The sequence below is a fragment of the Epinephelus fuscoguttatus genome, linkage group LG16 (assembly GCF_011397635.1).
Source record: "Epinephelus fuscoguttatus linkage group LG16, E.fuscoguttatus.final_Chr_v1".
Taxonomy (NCBI): Eukaryota; Metazoa; Chordata; class Actinopteri; order Perciformes; family Serranidae; genus Epinephelus; species Epinephelus fuscoguttatus.
The window spans coordinates 30,814,081-30,837,326 of record NC_064767.1 but is presented as its reverse complement, the minus strand read 5'-3'; the positions used below and the strand labels follow the sequence as shown (position 1 = coordinate 30,837,326).

The following is a 23,246-nucleotide window of genomic DNA, read 5'->3' as shown; positions in this document are numbered from 1 at the left end:
ACAACATACCACGTGTATGCTCCATTCTGCCATTTTATTTTATTGCCCATTCATTTGTTTACATTGCGAATCACTTAAACATCACCAACCACCAATCTGCTGTTTGTGAATAGTTTTTTTTTTCTCTGTAGATCATTTTCACACTAATGTAAGCAACATCAGCGAGTTAACACATAAAGCTTAGCATTTCAAGAATCGAGACACTTTAGTAACAATATTACAAAGTTGTTTTTTTCAGCTTCAAAAAAATGAAAAAAGGTGAACAAACGAAAAAAATAAACTTTTAAAGAATTAGCATCATAAAATTAATTTATTCCAAGTAAAAATACAAAATAATATTAATGACATTGACCAGATATGAAAGTCTCCCCCAGAAATAACTATTAATGGTTGAGAAATAAGTCTGTAAAAGAAAAAATACGAAATAAAAATGAAAATATGTAAATATGTTTAAATTCTTTTCTTTTTTAGCAAAACTTTCTAAAAATAATGAAAATTTTCTCAGTACAAAGGCTACATTACTACTGGAAGGTACTAGCAGGTAGAGTAGGTAAATACACAGTAGAAAATGATTTTAGTGAATCACAATGCTTGCAATGAAAATAATTCTGCAATAAAGATTTATGCCTCTTTTTCTTGTTTTCTTCTTTTCTACAAACAGTACAAACAGTATTGCACATTACAACAAAGAATCAAGGTTCTTAGCCTTAAAAAATGGGACTAATTCAAGTCTTGCGTGAATAGAAGGCCACCAGTCAATTGATGCACCTTGGGGGCTTTCGATCAAGTTACAGGTGAAAACACGTGTGTCTGTTTTGTGTTAAAAATAACATTCTTGTCTCTTTCTACCTCGCGCCGTACAGCGACTCTCACAAGTCTCTTTTTTATTTTCCTCCCCGACGACGTCAGGCTAACAAATCAGGGTCACGTTGCTTTTTGTACAAAACAAAAGGGAGCACATACTTTTAGGAAACATAAAAAACTTCTCTTAAAAAAATAATGAACAGAAGATCTCTTTCACAACTCTGGTCAGCATAGTAAATGATTGATTATAAATATACAAAAACGTGGGAAATATGTTCAGTTTTCTCTCTGAGCACCTGATAGATATTTTTTCCTAAAGAGCTCTTCTCGACCAATTTGACCAGTGGGACGCTCACCCTCACTTCCACTGTAATAAAGTAGACTGTACTCTCACTAACTACATCATTATATTAGTTATAAAGCTCTAGCTCCTTCAGTTGTTGTCTTTTTCAAAAAAATAAATTCTTAAAATAAAAGCAAATAAGCATGATAAAAATAAAAAATCAACCATCTGTTAAATCATTTCTCTTGAAGAATTAAATTAATATATATTTTTTTCATCTGAATAAACTTACTTAGAAAATATCAGTTTCTCTCCTAATATATTTCAAAATTGAGGTATTGCAAAAGATCTTGTCAGTCAGAAAGCACGCTTTATCGTCGCTTTTTGTTTTGTTTTTTTTGTCTTTTAACAAAAAGAACTGCTGACCGTCGAAAAAACTGTTCAGATACAAAGAGTAGTGCATAACAAATATCTATCATAGAGAAGGAACAAACATAGAAAACCTGTCTGGGTGGGGAAAGAAATGTCACAAAAACACCCAGAATTCACTTTCATAGGGATACTTATTATTACTTATGGTTAGCCTCGTCTTTTTTAAGTCTTTTTTTTCTATCAGTAAAAAAAGTATCTTCTGCTTAGTTTCAATTAGTTTTTCTTGGACAACAAAAACATCTATCCTAAAGCAAATTAAAAAAAAAAACAGTTTGCGACTAAAACAAGAAAGAGGAAAGGGACTGCGGGGCGCCAGCACGGGACAATCACAAATCACGGACAAAAAAAAAAAAGAGGGGAGGGACGACACACATTAACTTGCAATGATGTAGGATCCCGTTCGGATTGTCCACAAAACTGCTAAAACCAGTGTAACTTGGCCCCAGCACCCCTGCCCCCAAACCAGAGCCGCCCTGTTTTCAGCAGCCAATACTTAAGTTTCTATGCACCCACACCCCGCCCACCCAATCCTGTTTGAACTGCGCACCATAACCTTTTGACAAAAACTAAAAGATATATGTCCACCTTTTTTTTAGCAGGTCCATTACTTCAAGCTTTGCAGGAAAAAAAATCTGGATAAATATGGTAACCCCAGCTTGCACATCTGCATGTTCTGGCAATGTCATTCCCCCGTTCCCACCCGCCCCAGCCCAGCCATGTAGTGAGAGCATGTGCAGAGCTCAGTTTATCAACCTCAAGTCTCCAGTAGCTTCAATGTTTCGTTTTATCCCCACGACATCCCGATTCTTCTTCCCAACTGCCCTCTTTTTTTCCTCATCTAATCGACTGCACCTTTCAGCCCCTCTGCAGGAGGCCGCACGAGCTGCAGGCGGCTGTTCGCTACGCGTGTTAGGGTGGTCTGTTAAAAGTCGAACACGCGAGCTCTTTGGTTGCATTCCGAGACGTAAACGTGCGCTTTTGTCAACGGTGGAACAAATCAAAGAAAAAAAGACCTCAGTTCTCAGTTTAAGCTCACATTGTTGCGTCTTCTCTTCAGATCAGACTCTGTGTTTGTAGGCCTGTTTGTGTGCGTAAGAAAGACAGCCGTCCGTGTGTTCATGTGTGTGTCTGTGTGTGTCGAGAGGCTTCTGTGTATACTGGTGCAAGTGTGTGTACAAGAGAACATTTATACGTGTGCATACACTAGTTATGAAGTTTCACAGGACTTCTATGTCGGACATTAACGACAGTTAAAGCGAATCACAGTTCTAGGCATACTCAGACCTAACTACATACGGTATAAAAAATTGCACAATTATATCAACAATCACTGCAAAAAAGTACTTCACCTATCATAGACAGTTTTAAATGGTAATCCTACATTTAATTTGATTTGTGATTATTAAGGTTGTTTTTTTTTCTCTCCCCTGTCGCCTGGATGTGTTCGCTGCCTGTTTGTGCAGGAAGCGTCAGCTCTGGCTGCCCCGTGGCGTCGCCTGTCGGCCCGCCCAACGACAGGAGCCGCCATGATTCCTCTGACCAGTCCTCCCTGTTTCTGTCCAGTTTCGTGCGAGTCGAACGTACGTCTATAGTGTGTTGTGCAAACATGGGCAGAATCGAATAGTAGACATGATACTGAAAAGTCTATTGCATGCAGCAACCTGATTGAAATAAACATGCAGTTAGGGGCGACCCACCCCGACCCCCACAAAAGGTAGCCATCGTTGTCTAGGGGCGCCCCCTCCCCCTATGATAGCTCGTCGTTTTACAACACCAGGTGCTTCTTGTGATCTGTTATTTATTATTTTACACCCTAGCCTGAATAAAGTACTTATGGTATCTGTTTATACCATGGATTTAGCAGCAAAGCTATTGCAGCATTACATTTACATAACACTAAAAAATAATGTTATTATAAAAATAAAGACCTAGAAATCAAAAGCAAACTAATCTGATTGCGCATATGAGGTATTAATATTTTCAGAGTCAAAATTGAGAGCGAATATAGCCGTGTTATTTTTACTCTGGGCGATATGGGCCCACACTACTGGATAGCTGTTAAGTCTTGCTACATCTTATGCCACCTATTTCTGTATGCATTAATTTCATTTGCCTTTGGTAATTCTTTTTTAGTAGGGGCAATATATAACTACAGCTCTTGAAAATAAGTGCATGCTCCTTTTACATAAAATTTAAATTATCTATATATGTATAGATAGTTACAAAACAAAAAATATATACTTTTTAAATATTTGTATGGTCCCACCTCTGTCTCAGTAAGGAGGGGTCCAACAGGACGTACCACACCGCCCAGTCAACAGAACGGGGAACTGAAAGTAGCCTGGTGTCTAACATACCATCCTGTGTGTGTGTGTGTGTGTGTGTGTGTGTGTGTTTAGCGAGATTTTGTGCCAAAGTGCAAATTCTAAGCTGAAAGACTTTTGCATTTCGTTTCCCCACAATGCTTCATCAGAGGGGAACCATAGACAATGAGTTCAGAGCCATGTGGCATGAAGAAAGTCCCATGTATTTGACGGTATCCTTTTTGCTTTTTTCATGAGGTGTTTGTGGGGAGCAGGGTGGAGTAGGTGAGGCTGTATGTAGGGGGGGTTGCAGCGCTGTCCCGGCCTGTAGAGTAGGAGGGGCGCAGGAGGTTTTTTTTTTTTAGGGGTCGGGTGTGTGTTCACCGGGGCAGGGCTGACTCGTGTACCCCCCTCAGCTCCAGCGGAAGGACACATGTCGAGGGCGGTCGCCCCCCTCTTTCACTAGTGGCTTGTGAAACTCTCGGCCGGCCCGTGAGTGGATGCTGGCCCAGCAGTACTCGCAGTAGTACTGCAGGCAGGTGACGTTGGCACAGAAGAAGGGAGCAAACTTCCCCCCGCAGCGTGCCCCCTGGCACTCATCACACATCTGGTCGTCCAGGACATAAGGCTTCACCTCCACCTGGGAAGAAGCCGAAAGAGATGTGGGGTTAGTCTATTCTCATCCACAGATTGAAACGTGTTCATTTAGTAGTCGTCTTTTTTGACAAATTTGAACTCCCATTAGGGTTGTCAGTTTCTGTGAATTTCGCTTTCAATAGCCAGACACCCAGGGGCGGAAATCCCAGGGGGGACAGGGGGGACATGACTCCCCCTTCAGTAAAGCCGTCCCCCCCTAGAATCATTTGAGACACAATTAATAATTTTTGAACAATGTAGTAGTACTACAACTTTTTTTCCTCAGTCAGTAACTAACTGGTTAATCTTTAAGATACAAAATGCAAAATGCCTTGAAATACAAGAGGCCTTTCCTTTCAGTCCGAGCACAGTTGACTCAGGGAGCTTTAGCGCAGCATTTCAAAGTGCTATCCATATAGAGGTGGTGACGTTTTATTGTTTTGTGAGGTAAATGTCTTGCTTTATATTTCATTTTGTGTTGTCTTTGCTAACATAGCCAGCTAGCCGTGTTAGCAAGTAGTAGAAGCACAGTGCCCACTGCCTGCTGTCTGGTCTCCACTGGTTGGCTAAGGTTAGCTTTGGCTGCTCTGCAATGCTAGGGGCTAGCTAGCGGTGCCACTCATTCAGCCATTACCGCTGGCTATGCCGTCTCAGACATGGTAGCCAAACTTCGGTCTCCCGCCATGTAACCCCATTAAGTAAATGGCTTCATTTCGAGTTGCAAAACCCCTTTAGTCATGTTAACTATGTTCGCACCACTAGCTGTGCGGACACTGCTAAAATTTAGCAGCTAACTGTGCTGACAGAGCTAACAGTGATACCATATTTAACAAAGCTAAAAGGGTACTCACCCACTAGTGGTAACTGTGGAATAGCTAGCTACCACCAAACCTGGTTGGTACAAAGTGCAGTAAACTGAAAAATAGCAAAATGAACCTATTGACTGACACATGCAAGCAGTCAAAAATATTCTCAGTATCTCTGAGTATCCTGACAAGCGCTATATAAATCCAATGCATTATTATTATTATTATTATTATTATTATTATTAAACGATTAACAGGTAACCACTGACATCCACAATCCTCATTTGCTTACTGTTACAGGAAAATTACACTTTAAAAGAAGTGGATTGTTTAACTGGTATCTCCCTTGTACCTGACTAACACTATAAAACCAACACAAACTGCTGAAACAACAGCTAAGTTGATCCAGGTGTGTTAGCTCCCTAAGCCATTATCCACCAACCTCATTCGAGGCAATCTCTGTGCAATTTTCTAAAATAAAACCAGGCTACACTGAGGCAGGTATCCTTCCATCCTCCAGTGAAATGAGTTTGACCACTAAGCCCGGAGACAAGAAGTGAGAGCTCAGTCTCCATGGAGATGCCTCGGTGCATGAGAAGGCAGGGGTGGATGCTAACCTTGTTATAGCGTGGCCACAAAATGAAAGGTTATTAAATCCTTCAACAGTTGGAGACCGTCCCTCTCAGCTAAACTCTGCAACAACTACAGTGCAACCTGTGAGGAACAACCTCACACAAGACAAATAAGAAGAAGGAGGCCAGGCAGAAAGGACAATGCTGCCATGCTATTAAATACCAATATCAGCTCAGTGGACATGAAGCTGACCAGGGGTAATGAGCTTCTATGCCTTATCATCAAGAGCCATTTACAGTTAATGGAACTGTGGATGCGGAGAGAAGAGAAAACTAGAAACAAAAAAACCCAAAACTTTAAACTCAAAATAGCAGAAATTCTCAAAGATGTGCTCCCTTCCACCTTTCTGCAACGGGGCTGTCAGGATATTTATGTTATTGACTAATCATATATCATACATCACATATATACATGGACATGACCTCACCAACATTTTAGTCATCATGATGCCAGAATAAACAGCCGTTTTCCCAACAACTATATGACTTGAGCACAGTATTTCTCCCTGTTTCTGTCCTCTCCACCACCATCTACTTGTGAGTCTGAAATAAAACAACACCTCAAAGACGACACAGTGTAGATAACCATTAGCCTGTAGCTGCACTTTAGAGAGGAAAAGGCACAGTCCTGATAGTCATTAGCTTGCCAACCCTTAGCAACAAGCCAAAAAGTCAGTCCTGTATAGTTTTACACTGCAACAACTTCATCCTCTGCTCTGTAAATCCACCAGGCTGTCCATCCCTGAGAGCCAACTGCAGCACACCAGCCAGATTATGGTGGTAACTGCGGTGTCTGCGAGTTGCAAGAAGCTACTTTCTTGTGTTCAGTAACAGGTGGCAATTACATTTTCAAAAATATGTTCATATGTCCGATCCAATTTAAAAATTCATTGCTCTTTGAAGGGTGTACTTGCATTATTATGCTATTATATTGCCATTATATCAGTGGCATAAAATGGTCTTAAACTGACAATAATATAGTTTATCACCATTATTTCCGGGACAATGTATCGTTCAGCAAAAGCAGTTATTGTGAGAGACCTAAATATATATTATTTAATTCTGTGAAAATTCTGTCAACATAAATCATTTTTGTTGCCAACCACAATGGTGGTGACTGGATTTTCGGCAAAACACAAAACAAAACAAAACCCCAACTTCTTACAGCTTAAAGTGGAAAATCTATAGATTTAACATGCTCCTTGTTTTGTTATGTGTTTTTAAAAAGTCCTTATTCAGAGCCTTTGCTACTTTCATAAATGTTATTTCCTTTAACTTCTCTTGAGCACTATTTGTATTCCGCACAGTTCCAGTCATAATAAAGACACCCTAAACCCCCACTGCAGATCGATGGTGATAACTGAGGTGGGGCAGACTGCCCCGCCCTACAGAGGCTCGGCTTCCTGGCTGACAACCAGTCTCTCTTGGTCACGATCTGTCCTGCTGCAATTGGCCGGCGTGCCTAAAATAACCAGGCTGCAGCACAGCCCGAGTGGATATACATGTATAGGGAGCTACTATAATTAAACCAACCCAATGTGTCTGCAACTTGAAACATCTGTCGGGACTCCGGCAGCCAAAAGGCCCTAGTGATTGCACAGCCGGGCCTGGCCTGGCCTTCCGTTATTGTAGGCTGTGCTGAGTCTGAAAAGCCGGCAGTAATGAAAGCTCTGATACATGGGAGAGGGCTGGAGCAGAGTTCAGCTCTGCAGCGTGCCATAGGAATGACTGCGAAAACCTCAGCTGTGGTAGAGGCGCTGCTTTCTTTCAGAGGAAGGATTGTTATGAATGAAGTGCATGAACTCGCTCACCCTTTTGTCGATGTCATTGTGCTGCAGCTGAACGAAACGAGCGCTGATGGCAGCGATGTAGCTCTGCTGATTGGAGAAGGCCACACGGCCGGCTCCTTTCGGGTATTTGAGTTCTGGGTCAGTGTCGATGCCGGCGTAGCAAACACCTCCGTACAGCCGGTCCATGATCATAGCCAGCTCCACTGGAGAAAAGAAGAGAAGAAAGGATGAAGGAGAGGGATGATTAGTGCTGCAGCCAGTCCTTTAAGGAGTGTTTGTGTGCTAAAGACATTTCTTTTGTCTTCAAATTGAAAGCCTTCAGCCTCTCTTAAAAACTAAGTGAAAGCTTTAACTTGGACTTTTGTGATCGACGCTGTTATTAAGTGACGTAAAAAGCTACCCTACTGCACTATTCATCAGGGCAGCAGTCTCAGACTGCTGGTATAATTAGTAGGGGTCACATTGCAGACCAGCCAGTGATGTTCATCCCAAGAACAGAAAGACAGAGCCTTCCATTACACCATGAATTCTTAACATGACTACCACTTGGCCTGCTTCCTGGAAACCTAAGAAGAGAATTGCTTTCTCACAGGGAGAACTTTCATTACAGCCTCCAGCCTCTGCGCTCTTTGCCAGCCGATATTATGAAGCCAATTTAGGGGCTTTTGGGGGATCGCAAAAAAAGATATTCCATTCATATTAGTTAGTTACCTGCACGCAGAGGCCGCGGCACCCCTCCTACAAAGATGGTCTTGCGGGGGTCCAGAGGCTGGGAGCCGTCCATGACAAAGTCACTGTCGCTCAGGTTCCAGGGACGGATCTGGACCTGTGTAAGAAAAAAGGAAAACTTTTGTTAATTTAGAGGGCAATGTGTGGTATACTGCCTGTACATTTTTTTGCTAGCAGCATGGCACTATGGATGACAATGTCTGTCTCTCGGTCAGTTCACCACTTTGGTTTAGACTGAAAAATCTCAGCAATTTATGGATGGATTGTCTTGAAATTTCTTAGACATTCAATGGCTGTGCTGTAATCTAGCACAGCCATTGGGTCACACTTTCAATTTGTCTATTGACATTCCCATCAGCCTCAACTGCACTTTTTTGTTCTAATTAACAAATATTAGCATGCTAGCACGCTAACCTACCATGGTAAACGCTGTCAACATAATACCTGCTACCAAGCAGCAACTTTGGAAGCTGAAAGATGAAGCCAACGTGGAAGAGCCAGAGACTACAGTTCCTCTTATGGCCACAGGAGGGTGGCACCAAAAGTTAGTCCCAATTCAAACCCACCAACTTTATGTGAGACATACATGTGTTTACAGCCTGGTACAAAAAAAATGGTTTTGGTCTTAATAGCCAATTTCCCCATTCATGACAACTGTACAGGTGTTAACATTTTATATGACTCACTCACTTACATTTTATTAAGGCTTAAAGTTGTGCATAATCATGGCTGCTTTGAGTGACAGGCTGTCTGTTAGGTGTCACCTCAGCTTAGTCAAGTCACACCATTATCCTTGCTCTTCACCAACTCCACCCTCTTCAAATATGGTCACTTCAGGTCACTTCTGGGTCCAAAAATCCAAGATAGCTACGGCCAAAATGGCAAACTCGGGAGTCCTCAAACCAATGGATGACGTCACAATGGCTACATCCATTATATTTATACAGTCTATGCCTGCTACACATAAAATGGACTGACACTGTAAGCATGCTAGCAGTGTACACATTATATGACTGGATTCTGATTAACTGAATCAAAACTTGTGTGTCCCAAAAAATAACTTTAAATCTACTTTATTTCTATTCAACTGAATGTCACCGCTTACCGGTTTGTCTTTAATGGTGGGACTGGACACACACAGGTAGAGCTTGCCGTCCTCCTCGATGCAAGCGTCGATCAAGGCCTGGACAGAAGTCTCTTCCTGAAAGAGCAGGAAGGCGTAGCCTGGAAAGAAGAGCAAAAGGGGATTTAAGGAAAAACTAAAGATATTCTCTAACATGAAATTACATCTGTTGCATTTTATAGTCATAGTCTTGTGACCATGATGATTTTAACTCTGGTGTCTGAGCAACAATTCAGAAACAACTGGGTATTTTCTACAGCATCTACACTGTACAAGTTCCCGTGACTAAGCTCCATCCTTTTTTCCCTGTAATTATTCATAGTTTCAGACAACTTTGTCTCTACACAGGCATATGACCTTGTGGCCTGTTCCTCTGTCCTCATTTGCCTTGCCTGCTTCTTTAAGACACTCTACAGCCGTCAGCTCGCTGCCTGCGCTGCTTCAGATTAAATGGCTAAGAGTGCTCCACTTCTAAAATCGACCAGCCTAACACACGGCAGATTCTCCCTGAGAGTGGGTTCAGGTAGAGAGAGTTTGGTGATGTCTTTGCGAGGCAGAAAGCAATTCAGACAGTCACTCTGTACTATTGAATTATTTAGCATTGAGAGCAGAGACCTTATCCAAGGTCAGAGCTATTAAGGCGTTTCAGAAGGGACAAAAAACCCAGCTCAATCGGGTACATCCATCACACAATGCTACAGGGGTCGGCAAGCCATCGGGATCTGATTGATACTGAGACAGGACACAGACACAAGAACCTGGAGCCACTTTGTGACAGCCAAATAATAAAAACGCAACACTTGGCCAAAAGAGACGAGGGTGAATATATTAGCAACACCGTGAAAGAGCAGCAGATATTGGTGCATGCTGACGTCTCTGAATGGGTTGTAAATTATTGCTCTGGTTATGTTAGCAGGAGCCCAACAACACCTGTGGCACCCATGAGTCAGGGGAATATGAGCTGCTGTCTGAGTGGAGCGAGTGGGATTGGTGGATCTGCACAAGTGCACACAATCACACACACGCACCCAGAGATGTCGCCTGGAGTACACTCTGTCTCCGACTTCCAATCACTCCAAAAGCCACCATGTGTTCCAGCATCTCTGGAGAAGCTTGCTTTTATAAAACTGTCTCTCACCATCCCTCTTGCATACACACACACACATACACACCACAACACAAACTCAGACACATGCACTTATGCGGACAAATGCATGAGTGAAAACGGCAAAGAGGAATGTGCAACTGTCATGTTTCACTTTTAACATTCCAGCGTGGAGCTGCTGCAGATGAGATGAGGGGAAAAGGAGAAGAAGAGCCTGACTCGGCAGACCCAGTCAACTGTGGTATGTGCACAGGTCTGAGCCAGAGTGCGTATCAGGGCAGGAAGAGAGGTGGGGTGTGAGCGTGTGCTGCTGCAGAAAGGGTGGGTGGGAGAAAAAAAATGAGCAAAGGTGGAATGGAAAAAAGCAGGTGCGTAAGCTGGCACATGTCCTCAAAACAGCTGCAACTGTGAAAGCGGCTTTTGTCTGTGTGATTGTGACTATGTATGTGTGTGAAGTGTGTCCTGCTGACACATGGGATGTTTGACTTGTCACAGTGACGTCACAGCGATGGCTATTCTATCTTTCTGACATTTGAGCCTAAAACAGTTCTGTAGATCACTAAATCTCTCATGTATGCACAGATTAGAGGGCAAAATTGAATAAGAGCCAACTACAATTACAGCCTCGCCGTTGTCTATCCAGACTCACATGTAGCCATTACAGTAGACAATGCTTAAAATATGGATGCTGCTTCAAAGAAGCTACAAGCTACAAAGATTTATACAATCAGCACAGTCTTAAAACAAGCACCCAAGATTAGTGTCCCCACTTCAGAATCCACCCAAATGTCTCCTCTTCTGTTTCTGAGTTATTGTGATGAATAATGGACAGTAAACATTATGATGTCACAGTGAATCTGACCTTTGACCTTTTGGATATAAGATGTCATCAAGTCGCCATTTTATTTTATGAGACATTCATGTGAAATGTTGTCATTATTAGTATGTGAATTTAAAGAAATTTAATGAAAGCATTCCTAAGATGTTACGTTCACAACAATGGGACGCATGGACATATGTACATATTGATGGACAACATGAAACAATAATATCTCCAGCCTTAGCTGTCAATATGTGAAGGTATAAAAACAGCATTTCTTAAAGATATTTTTTGGGGCTTTTTAGCCTTTAATGGATAGGACAGACAAGCATGAAAGGGGGAGAGAGAGAAGGAGTGACATACAGCAAAGGGCCACAGGCTGGAGTCGAACCCGGGCTGCTGCGGCAACAGCCTTGTACATGGAGCGCCTGCTCTACCACTAAGCCACCGACACCCCAAAAACAGCATGTCTAATGACCTAACCCAAAACTTAATTGTATTAAAGCTAAAACTTTAAGTCAAATAATAAGTGGATGGACAGAAAATAAATAAAAAATAAATTAAAAAAAACTACTTTGGTAACTGGTGATTGTTTCTGTATTTTTTTCCAAGCAAAAATGCCACAAACTAACTGGTTCCAGCTTTTTAAATAGATTTGCAATAGATACTGATTTTATTAGGTGTTAATCCTGCCAAAATAAATAAAAATGGAAAAAAAGTACTTTGAAAAAACTATTTACAACCTAAAATAAAAAAATAACCACAATTACCTCACTTAATAGCCTGCTAAGTACTTCACAAGCCCTCTGAGGTAAATAAATATGCCAACTGTAGAAATAAAGTGTAACAAAGACAGTAAGAAAAGGAAAGGCAGTGAGTGTGAAGACGTAGGTCTGTCTGTCCTCGAGAGAACTGGAACATGATCACTCAGTGATAGCAACATCATTTATACTTGTGTCCCTTTTGGGTCAAAATCAGATTCTGCTCCATGCTAACACATTAGCATACACACTACTGAATGATTGTTTGCATCTTGTATTATGCAAAGTAACCACAGAGGCTCTTACTAATTAAAAGTTTTTAGCGGTTGTTATCTGGGGCCTTGTAGAGTCAAGTAACAGGCTAATAACCTCGGTGGGGCTATAATGGTTTCTCGAATAACAAGTTCTACCGCCGTGGGCAAAACAAAAATATTCACAATGCAAAACTAATTGCAATCAGCTGCTTTAAGTGACCCGCTTAATCTCTGTCTCTGTAATTGGTCGACACAGAGCCGACTCCCCTCTGGACCAGCCGCAGAAAATACACAATTAGACTTGACATAAAGAGGATTTTGTGCATCGTCATCTTTCTCCACGCGCCTCGTCATCACCCGACATAAGACCCCTGTTTCTATGTTGTTGGGTTACATAAAGAGGGTTTGTCATTGGGAGAAATCATGTGGTTTAGCACTGACATCCCCCCTCAGAGAAAAAAACAACTGCAGTCTTGCACAAAAAAAGAAAAAACAGCATGAAAAGGCAGAGCTAGCCAGCAGCTCATACAGTCTGAAGGAGGGAACAACGTGTTCCATGACCCAGGGCAGGAGAGAGGGAGAGAGTGAGGGAGGAAGGAGGGGCAGAGGAGTGAGACAGATGGAAAGAGAGTGGGAAAAAAAGTGAGAAAAGGTAGGGAGAGAAGGAGCGAAGCAGCATGAATGAGTGCCATACAAACAGAGAGTTTGAAAATACACGGGAGGATCATGGGGAGCGGGAGGAGCATGGAGACAGATGCAAAGCTGCTGCTTTAATGGAGCTTGTTAGGAAGTTACAAAACTGATGCAAGAGGCCTGGAAAGACAGACAGACAACTTTTCCATGTGTTCAGTTTGACAGTGAAAGCACTGTAAGAGAGGGGTGTTGACTTCTGTGACATCCCTCAAACCTGTCAGGGCAAAATGAAATTTACAAGTGATGACTCCTAACTTCCAGGGAAACTTCACATCTAATAGAAATCAGTGTTATTAGGGTTCAAAACAAACTTTTACAACCTGAAAAGTAGGCTGCTTTAGTGGCATGATCTGTCTTAATATCCTGCACACTTTCAACAGCTGCTCATACAAATAAACCGCATTACAGTTCAATTTTGGACAACTGGAATATTGTTAAAATTTTAATGATAATTGATGTCATCTATCATTCTCTACTTGGTTCTATCAGGACAAACAACAGTATGTCTTCATGATCAATAGCCTGAACGACACAGATACTCAATTTAGACAGTGACAGTGTGTACATAGTTTACACTTAAGGCCTTGCATTAAAGCAGACTGTAGCAGATACCATAGGGCTCTATGCCACTTTAATGCTTTGGTATTTAGTCTGAATGGTGCTGAGGATCTGTCTCTCTCCATCAGCCTTGCGCACTGCAGAGGCTTACACCACTGGAGGAAAGCGCAGACCTGCAGTGGCTCGTGCCTGAGATTTATAGGGCTTTTGCTGCCGAGCTCCCCGCACTGTCCAGGGAGGAAGAGAATACGTACACCGGCAGCATTTTCCAGCCTCAACAGCGCTGTTTACAGACAAACGATAGGCAGAGTGCCTCATGGGCTGCGCAGGCAAACCAATGAGCTCATGCAGGACAGAGTCTTTCCTGTACTGGAGGCCAGCAGTTTGACTCATACGGAGAGAAACAGTTACCTCAACAGCAACCTGACAACGGTTTGTCAAATTTCCATAAAAACAAAGACAGTGAACTGCAATGACTTAACCAGCAAACTGCCACCTAAAAATAGCATTAGGCTATTAGCTAGGAGTTACTGGCTAGCTGTTTCCAGTCTTTCTGCTTAGCTAACTTGCTGCTGACGGTAGCTTCATATGTACCACACAGACAGACATTTCGGGAAACACACTTATTCGCTTTCTTGGCAAGAGTTAGATTTGACACTTTAATTCTGCATATATGAGGCCGGTTAGCTTAGCAAAGCATTAAGACTGGAAATGGGGAAACAGCTAGCCTTGCTAAGCCCAAACATGAAGCTAACGAATTAATATGTTACAGCTAGCAAACGGTTTCCCTGTTTCCAGTCTTTGTGCTAAGCAATCTTGCTGCTGACAATAGCTTCATATTTACCATAGAGTGCCCCAGGAATGAGTAAGCATTTTGGCACCCCTGGTTTCCTCGCCTCAAAGTCCATGGGTTTTTGGTTAGATGTCTGAAATAGGGTTAACACAAGCTTATGTGACTTTGATGTTTTGTTCTTCGACATAAAATACGTCAGTAAATACCCAAGTTTGATGCTTTTAACAAGTGCCTAAATGAGACTACAGAACATCACACAAAACACAGCTTTACTGCCTTGTTGTGGTGGCGACGTTAGTCATGCAACTGTGGTGTAATTCCGTAATAGTGTAACGTTAGCGTTTTATTTCTGGTGACTGCATTTAGGCTTCAAAACTCATAAAAGCGGTGTTCATTTGTGATGCTTACCTTGCGGAATAAATTGTTTAAGTATCATAAACGTCTGTTTGCCACAGAGCTTCTTTTCTGCAATATACAAAATCTAATGGAAAAAACCCATTGGATTTTTGACGAGGGAACCAGGACGACGCTAACTTTCGCGTCAGCCTACAGAAAAAAGTTATCCCTGGAGCACTCTATACAGACATGAAAGTGGTATCGATTCTCTTAGCTAACTCTTGGCAATGAAGTGAATGAGCCTCTTCCCCAAAATGTCAAACGATTCCTTTAAGTGCTTTCCACATCATGAAAATCAAATACAATGTGTCAGAATTCAATGCAGAGCAGCTTCCAGAAAAGGCTCTCAATGTCTTCTGAGTTATGAACCCAGATGGTCTGGATGGTCTAAAAATACCCTCCTGAGTGAAAGTAATGCACTGGTACCTGGTGCGAGCTGATACTTTACTTTTCGACATACCACACTTGTACAGAAGTCCCACATTGCTATCCTCTTCTCTCCATTACCTCATCAGCTGAGAGTTGTGTTGACTTTGCTGAAATCCAATCCATGATGACTAGATAAACTGAGCGAGCGTGGTCACAATGTGCATCCCTTTGGCTTTAATAGTGACATTTAAATCCTGGCTTATCTTTTCATACTCAGACATGTGTCTGCAGATTTAGTTCACGCAGGCGAGGGCACGGACATGTTTGATCCCAGTGACCACAGTGACTGAGGAATAAATCAGCCACTTGCTTTTAGAGAAACATGGGGGCAAACAAGAGGGAGAGAAAAAAATAGAATTACTGCCTCGCTATTGTCTGCCTCTGCCAATCAGTCAGGTTCCAGTTTACATCCAGATTCATATGTAGCCATGACAATAGACAGTGCTTCAAATATAAATGTTGCTGCAATGAAGCAACAAATTCTTAAACTTGGATGCTTCGCACACATCTTCAACTGAGTAGATGATCTATACAATCAACACTGTTTCAAAGTGGGCACCCAAGATTAGTGTCACCAACGCAGTATCTGACCGAATGTCTCCCCTTCTGCTCCCCAGTGATGTTTTAGCAGAACATTAAAGTGCCACAGTAAAGCTGACCTTTGACCTTTTGAATTCAAAATGTCAACACTTCTTCATTTCATCCTATTAAACATTTGTGTGAAATTTCGTCATACTTGGCACATCAACTCTTGAGTTATGGCCAAAAAACCTGTGAAGTCACAGTGACCTTGACCACCAAAATCTAATCAGGCTGTCAATGAGTCCAAATGGATGTTTGTGCCAAATGTGAAGAAATTCTGTCAAGCCGTTCCTGACATATTGCGTTCATGAGAATGGGACGGACGTGAGGTCACAGTGACCTTGATCTCTAACAACCTAAATCTGATCATTCATCTTTTAGTCCACATGAACATTTATGCCTGCTCCAAAAGTCTGGGGGTCGTTGAGAGCATAGAAGAAGTCAACCCTCCATGTACAGTATATCTATCCCATGAGGGTAGAGAGAGAAAAAGAAATCTGCAGGGGGTTGTAACTCTGCCACAAAATGTAAACAGACCGACTGCTGACAGCAGAAGAAGAAGAAGGCTTGGCAGGATGGATGGAGGGAGACACAAACATCTGCTCTCCTAAAAACAAACACAGGCCTTGAGGCTTTGGAGCAATTGGCGGCTAGTCAGTGATAGAGTAGAGGAGGGGTGAAATCAGGCGTCGCTAATCATCTCAATTTGAAGAAGTCACTAGCTGGATATAATCCCAGCACGAGGGTGAAAAGATAAATCGAAGCCTCAGTAATGCTGTAAGATGTAATACTGCGATTGTTGCCACTGCAGCACTTCTCTGCTGACATTATTTCAGCCGTGCTGCCTTCATGTTATATGGAAAAGAGAAAATAGGGAATTCTGTTATGTACATTTTGCTTCACCACATCATAAAAAAAAGCTAATAATGACTAGGTTGTGGTCAGGAACAAACAGCTGTAAACTGCTGAAGCCTTCAAACAAGTGTGACGCACTGTTATTGCAGCATGACGTGAGCATTAGCATTTGTAGCAGTTTATAGCTCCCAACGCTCAGGCTCCAGCGTACTGACAGCATCACCTCCTCCTCCTCCCCCTTCAATCCCTAATCACAGACACAAATAGCTCCCTAAAATTTCAAGCTCATTGGCAACAACAGTGATGACAGCGTTGGACAATAGGAGCAGCTGTGAGCGACAGCACCATGGTGACCAGAGCTTATTGGGCCCACTTATTTCAGAATGAGATGACCAAAAAAGCAGCATGAAATAGGGGTGCGTCATAATCACATTGTTCACAGGTGTCAATTTAAAGCAGCATTAAAGGATTTTTGACCAACTGGGGGCATCAGAACAAGTAAATACAACATTGACATATTATCTTCTCATAAATTCAAAGTGCTAGCAAGCAGTTGCCTGTTTACACATCCAACAGACACATTTGCATTCACTTAGATTCACGTTTCTGGCCACCTAATGAATGCACATATACTATTTATACTCCCTTAAAGGGATACTTTGCGTATTTTCGACCAGCTTTATACCATAACAATATGTATAGTTTGTGTAAATGAACTGTAGTAAACCTGCTTCCATCTCAACAGCACCCAGATCTCCCTGCTCATCTCTCACCCATTGTTTGCTGGCTTTAAGGCTGTTGCTCAGACTACAGATTGTACTTCCGCACCTTTGTATGCCTGCCACCATTGACAGAAAAAGTATAAAAGCGGATCGAGACACAGATCAAACTAGGCAGTGCTGATCAAATTACAAACTAAGATTCTGTTACTGCATTGCCTATTTCTCACCTAAAATGTCTCCAGAAACATATTTTAGTGCACTGTTTAGCTGTAATACAAGAATTTGTGAACCAGAAGGTGGCATCATACACTTTCCTGTACTGTAAAATTGGAGGCTGAAAAAACTGAGATCAACGTAAACAGTGCTGATCAAATGTGATGCAAGATTACGTTACCACGTTAACTATTTCTCACCAAAACATTTTCAGAAACATATTTTAGCTAACTTTTCAGCTGTTATTCGAGTGTGTTAGCCGGCTGCCATATTGTTTCCTGTGTCAAAACGGACAAGCTGCATTATGTCTTCTGCTAGCAGGAGCGGTTATTGGTCCAGTGCGGCACAGTGCATTCTGTAGTTGTAGGTTTTCTACATCTTAAGCAAAAGCAAATGCCACAGCTGTTTATCTCTGTTTTCCCTGGTGATATAGCACCAATTTAAAAAGTATGTGCATCTTTCTACTGCATACACACCTTAGTTTCATGAAGAAACTAGTTTTCCAGCAGTGAAATGCATCTCTAAGCTCAGCTTTGCTCTCCTCGAACTTCTAAGAATAATATCTGGCTCTTCAGTGGTTACATGCTCCACTTTATTCTCTGGCTAGCAGCTAACTTTATCATTGGCGCTGGGTGAGCAGTGTACAGTAGGTTCATCAGAGCTCTTTTGCTGAAAATAGCTGCCTGCTGTGACTGGAAATGAGCTTGATAAGAACAGTGAGAGTGAACCAAACCAGTAGAGTTATGGGCCAAAGAAAATCTTGCGAAGGAATGAAACAAAATATATCATGAATGAAGACAAGATAAAGATGAATGAACCTCCCCTGCTCTGTCAAAAATAGACTACTTTCCCTTCAGCAAAAAAGAAAACATAAAATTCATGTTGTTAAATACCCTGCATTATCATAGTATCACCTCTAGCTTCACAAACGGAAAAGTTGCAGATGGATAATGGATGATAATGTACATGAGAGAATCATACAAAGTTGTGAAAACATAAGAGCATTGAGCAAAGTCAGTTAATCCCTGTTCCTACTTCCTCGCTAAGTCGTCAGTCCTCTCAGAGTACCAAAGGAGTCCTTGCCTGCCCCTAAAGTCGGACTGAGCCACATGATGAGTCATCCCTAAACCCAAACACTTTCGGAACTGTACAGACACACATCGCTGGCGGTTTAATGCGAAGCAGGACGGAAAGTGACAGCTATCTTCCATTCAGTCAAACTTGGACGGACATTTAACACGAGGAGAGGCCGATGACCTCTTGATGCGAATCCAACATCTGTAAATCAGCCGTCACACAGTCCACATGACTGCACGACACACTCACATACACAAATGCAGATGTGCACTTGCTGTCAACCCTGAAGCTATTAGTGCTAACAACTCTGTCACCAGGCATCTGCCCAAGCTCAGTTGCCAGTTAATATGGAGAGTGTGATATAAACAGGACATTTAAGCAGTTTCCCTTGGAGTTTAGGAGTGGGGAGGTTTAAATTAGAGTGCGAGCTGAATTCTACACAGATCACTAGTCCCATATGTCTCCTCCCCTTACATGGCGGCGTCCTCCACCCGCCGTAAGCTCATTCATTCCCCTAAAAGGATGCTGCATTTTTCCTCTTGGCTTTGGATATTAGTAGAGTCAAGCCTTTTCAAAATAATCCTCCCAAGCTAAAAAAAAGGGATGTTGAAAAATGAGAGTGGGGGAAAAACTGGCAGAGATTTTCGCAGGTCCTCCAGATGCAGCGTATTACCATCTGCCTACGGAATGTCAGTTATTTCCAGAGCGTCTTTAATAGCTTTCCTAATATGACACACAGCAGCTCCCGGGCCAGAGGGAGTGATGCAGAGGCTTGGAAGAGCTACTCTGATCACCTGCCTGAAAATGACACCCGAGAGGCTGCGCAGAAAGCAGAAAAACTTTTATACTCCTCAGGTATTCATTCAAGCAAACAGCTCTGGGGTCAAAACTCCCAGTGGCCAGTTATGGAGTCATTATACACTCTGTGTGTATCTCTAGGAGACAACTACAGGGGGTTCGCTCAGATAAGCAGACACCTCCATGCTTACCCAGCATGAGCCACAAATTCTGGGTAACATGATTCTTTACAAAACTAAAATGGCGATGCACCCGAGGTGATATTTATTGGTGCAGACTTTGATGTCTGGTGGGAAACTGCAGCTTATACTCTGAGAAGCTGTTGTTACCTTTAGGTGGGAAGTAGGATTTGCTCTCAGCTTTGTGGGGCCAGTCTACCACCAGGTGCCCATAGCGACGGAAACTGTTGGTAATTTCATCTGTAAAAATAAAGAAAACAGAAGAAAAACAGACTTGAATGTTGTTTTCATGACATGATCAAACATCATTCATGGCTGTTCATGTAATATGCATATGAAGGACTCTACGCAGAGCAACACTCAGTGCTGAGACAGGCACAGTTTCTATTTTTTGCTGTGTTCCTGCTGCAGTCGTAGCCACTGCATTAAACAGGAACACAGGCCGGGCACATCCCGTCTGCACTGGGCTGTGGAAACTCATGAATTTTTCAACCAGTTAAGTATTGTGCATCATGTGCTTGTTCAACAGTGTAGATACATATCAGAGTAAACATTTCATATTAACGTCAAACTCTTTGGAATGCCCCAGAGATTGTGGAAACAATTACATCACATATTATATCCACCATCACTGGTAGTAGTTAAACTAAAGCATTGCAAGTGACTTAAAAATCTAGTTTTTGAGAGTTAAGTGTTAGCTATATGGACATTTTTCTGAGGCATGCTTAGGCTGAAGTTTCTGAGATTTGGCTCTGTTCTAGATAACAAATGACTCACTAAGTTTTAAATTGTACAGCAAACAGGGATAAATTCAGGGTATTTAATAGAAGCTTACAGTGGCTAAATTGTGGGTAAACGTAGTATCACCAATCAGTACTGCCAACGTTCCCCTTCAAGAATACGTCTACTTTTTGGAAATACACATATTTGCTTTTTTGAGTTTGATGAAATGGTCAATACCACTCTCATGTCTGCACAATAATCGAATCCTCAGTAGTGAGGGAATGACCCACCCTGGCATTTCTGTGATTGGCTAGTACTTGTTGCTTTCATTGGTTAGATTGGTTAGGTTTAGGCAAGAGAAATGGGTTTGGTTAGGGTTAGGGTAAGAATGTCAGGGTAAGCCAATAAGAGGCAGAGTAAGGCGAGCCATTCCTTGGCTATCCTAGGATTCGGAAATTTGCGCACAGTAAATGTGAGCCACCAGGCGGCTATCTTAGCATAGCACAAAGATTGGAAACATGGGGAAACAGCTCGTCTGGCTCTGTCCAAAGGTAACAAAAATATGTCTTGTTTGTTTAGTCCAAACAACTATAAAAACAGAATGCTGTGGCATTACGTAGGTTATATGCCAGACTGTGTCTTAGGGGTAGTTTGTAGTCTTTGTGCTGAACTAAGCTAACCAGCTGCTGGAAGTGCTTCATAGCTTCATTTTTTATGCACACACAAGAGTAGTTCAGTCTCCTCAAGTCCAGATAAAACACCTTTTCAAGAGTATCAAGCCTCAGTATCGTGACTTATTTCTGAGTTGCTCAGTGGCACATGGAGCCAAAAAAGTTTGACTTCCCAGGTGTGAAATTACCCAGATCTTTCGCATCAGTGGCCCATGGAGGGGGTGCACTAGAGACGTTGCCGGCGGAGCTAGTAACTTTCGGATTAGCTGCCTGCTAACTTGAATGGGGATAAAATGATTTAATCATGTGGCTTCTCTAGGCTTTTAAAATGTTATCAGACCAAATAAATCAAATCCTGTTAGTGAAATGAGTCATTTCACAGGGGTTGCGATGCTGAAAAATAGGTTATCTACTGATTTATAGATGTTTCTTTCCCAATGTAAGTGTGTAGGAAAAAATTCTTCTTGGGCTCAATGGCATCATGTGACAGGTCCAGAAGTTGTAGTTGCACGGTCTGGCCACCATGTCAAATTAACATCAAAGTCTGGCGCACTTCCCGAGGGCCTGGCTATAACATTAGAAGGAACTTTGTTTGATCATTGAAAAGTGGGTGTGTCATAACAAATACGTTCACCAATGAGATAGCAGTATCCGTCAGGGAGCGAGAGATGAAGCCTATATCATATGCTCTAAGGAGTTGCTGAAGCGCTCAACTGTAAAATGACTTGTGCGTAATCTGGACCTGTCACAGATACTTTCCTAAACGTTAATCAATTCTAGCCAGCAGGCCCGTTACCACAATATTTTGGGGGAACAGGGCAAAGTTTAAGGTGGCAAACATCTATTTATTTATTGGCATTTTTTATTTTTGTGATCTAAAAGGGTTAAAAAGGCATTTTTCATTTCATCTCGACTTTACCTCTTGTCAAGATATTGAATAAGTGTGTTTCCTAAAATGTTGAACTATTCCTTTAACTTTGATAGCCTGTCAAAAGTTTGTTCTTTGGTTAGAGGTTATTGGTGTAAAAGCCTTAAATTGTACAGCAAACCCAGACTTTTAATCACAGTTTTGCAGTGTCTTCATAGTGTGATAAATTAATATCCTCAACGAGGGGTGTCAAGGTGCCCTTAAGTGAGGCTCAAGCACTTCAGTGTTATTTTTAGTGGCAAACAGCCAAAGACAAAGACAGCACTGAGAGGCTTCCAGGTGTGAGTGCTCTATACATTAAGTATCAGTATAAATCTGCAGCAGGGAGGAGCTGAAAAAAGAAACTAAGTTAAGTGATAACTTTTCTTGTGGTGCATAACTGAAAAACAGTCCTTTACCTTCATCTATGTCAGGGGGGAGGCCTCCGACAAAGACCTTCCTGGAGTAGCGCTCCATCCTCTCTCCGTTCTGACAGCGGGTAGGCGAGTTCAGCCCCGGGGTCAAGGAGGGGTCACCGTGACCGTCGTCGAGGAAACCATCTTCGAAGGGAAATAGACAGGAACGACCTGGGAGGAGAGGAAGAGAGAAGGACACCAGGAAGAGAGGCAAGGATAACAGGGGAGGACAGAGAGGTACAAGAGTGTGAAGTAAAAAGGGAAGGAGAGTGTGAGAGATGAATTAATGAATTATTAACATCTGGAAACCATTACTGTAGCAGAATCAGTTGGGATAGTGAAATTATCCACATCATTTTGCTCAAACTCTGAAAAACAAAGTGAAATGATCATTTGTTTTCTTCAACCTCTGAACACATCCACATATTTCTGACGCTTATTTGATAAGGATCATATTTTCATTTGGTGAGGTGACTTCGTGGCTACAATGTCAATTGGAAATCCAAACTGGGGAATTGTTTTTCCCCACAGGTAAAATTTGTTTAGAACATTCAGGGTTTTTTTTTCAAAGGACCCTGTGAAAAAATACACCATATGGCCAAAAGTATGTGGACCACCATTAATCAATGATTGTATATGAAGATGGACGACATGTTTCCACTGCCATCTTGCATTGATTATGTAATTTGGAGCCAGAGTCTACACAGTAGCAATCGGGAAGTTGAGTTGTAGTTACTGATGGGCAGGAAGCCCATA

The 23,246-nt window shown here is 42.0% G+C and overlaps 1 protein-coding gene across 9 annotated transcripts in view; it reads right to left on the bottom strand.

Moving 5' to 3' along the window:
• Window positions 1-15: 15 nt before the first annotated feature.
• The window catches only part of cpeb3 (cytoplasmic polyadenylation element binding protein 3), a 52,834-nt gene continuing 29,603 nt past the window's right edge, over window positions 16-23,246 (bottom strand). For all 9 annotated transcript variants that reach the window (XM_049601399.1, XM_049601397.1, XM_049601393.1 and 6 more), the window contains 6 exons: window positions 22,494-22,661; window positions 19,924-20,013; window positions 9,521-9,639; window positions 8,398-8,512; window positions 7,708-7,889; window positions 16-4,462 (listed from right to left, as the gene is read on the bottom strand). In XM_049601399.1, the coding sequence (XP_049457356.1) occupies window positions 4,235-4,462; window positions 7,708-7,889; window positions 8,398-8,512; window positions 9,521-9,639; window positions 19,924-20,013; window positions 22,494-22,661 (902 nt within the window). In that variant the 3' untranslated portion in view covers window positions 16-4,234. The remainder of the gene's footprint in view (window positions 4,463-7,707; window positions 7,890-8,397; window positions 8,513-9,520; window positions 9,640-19,923; window positions 20,014-22,493; window positions 22,662-23,246) is intronic.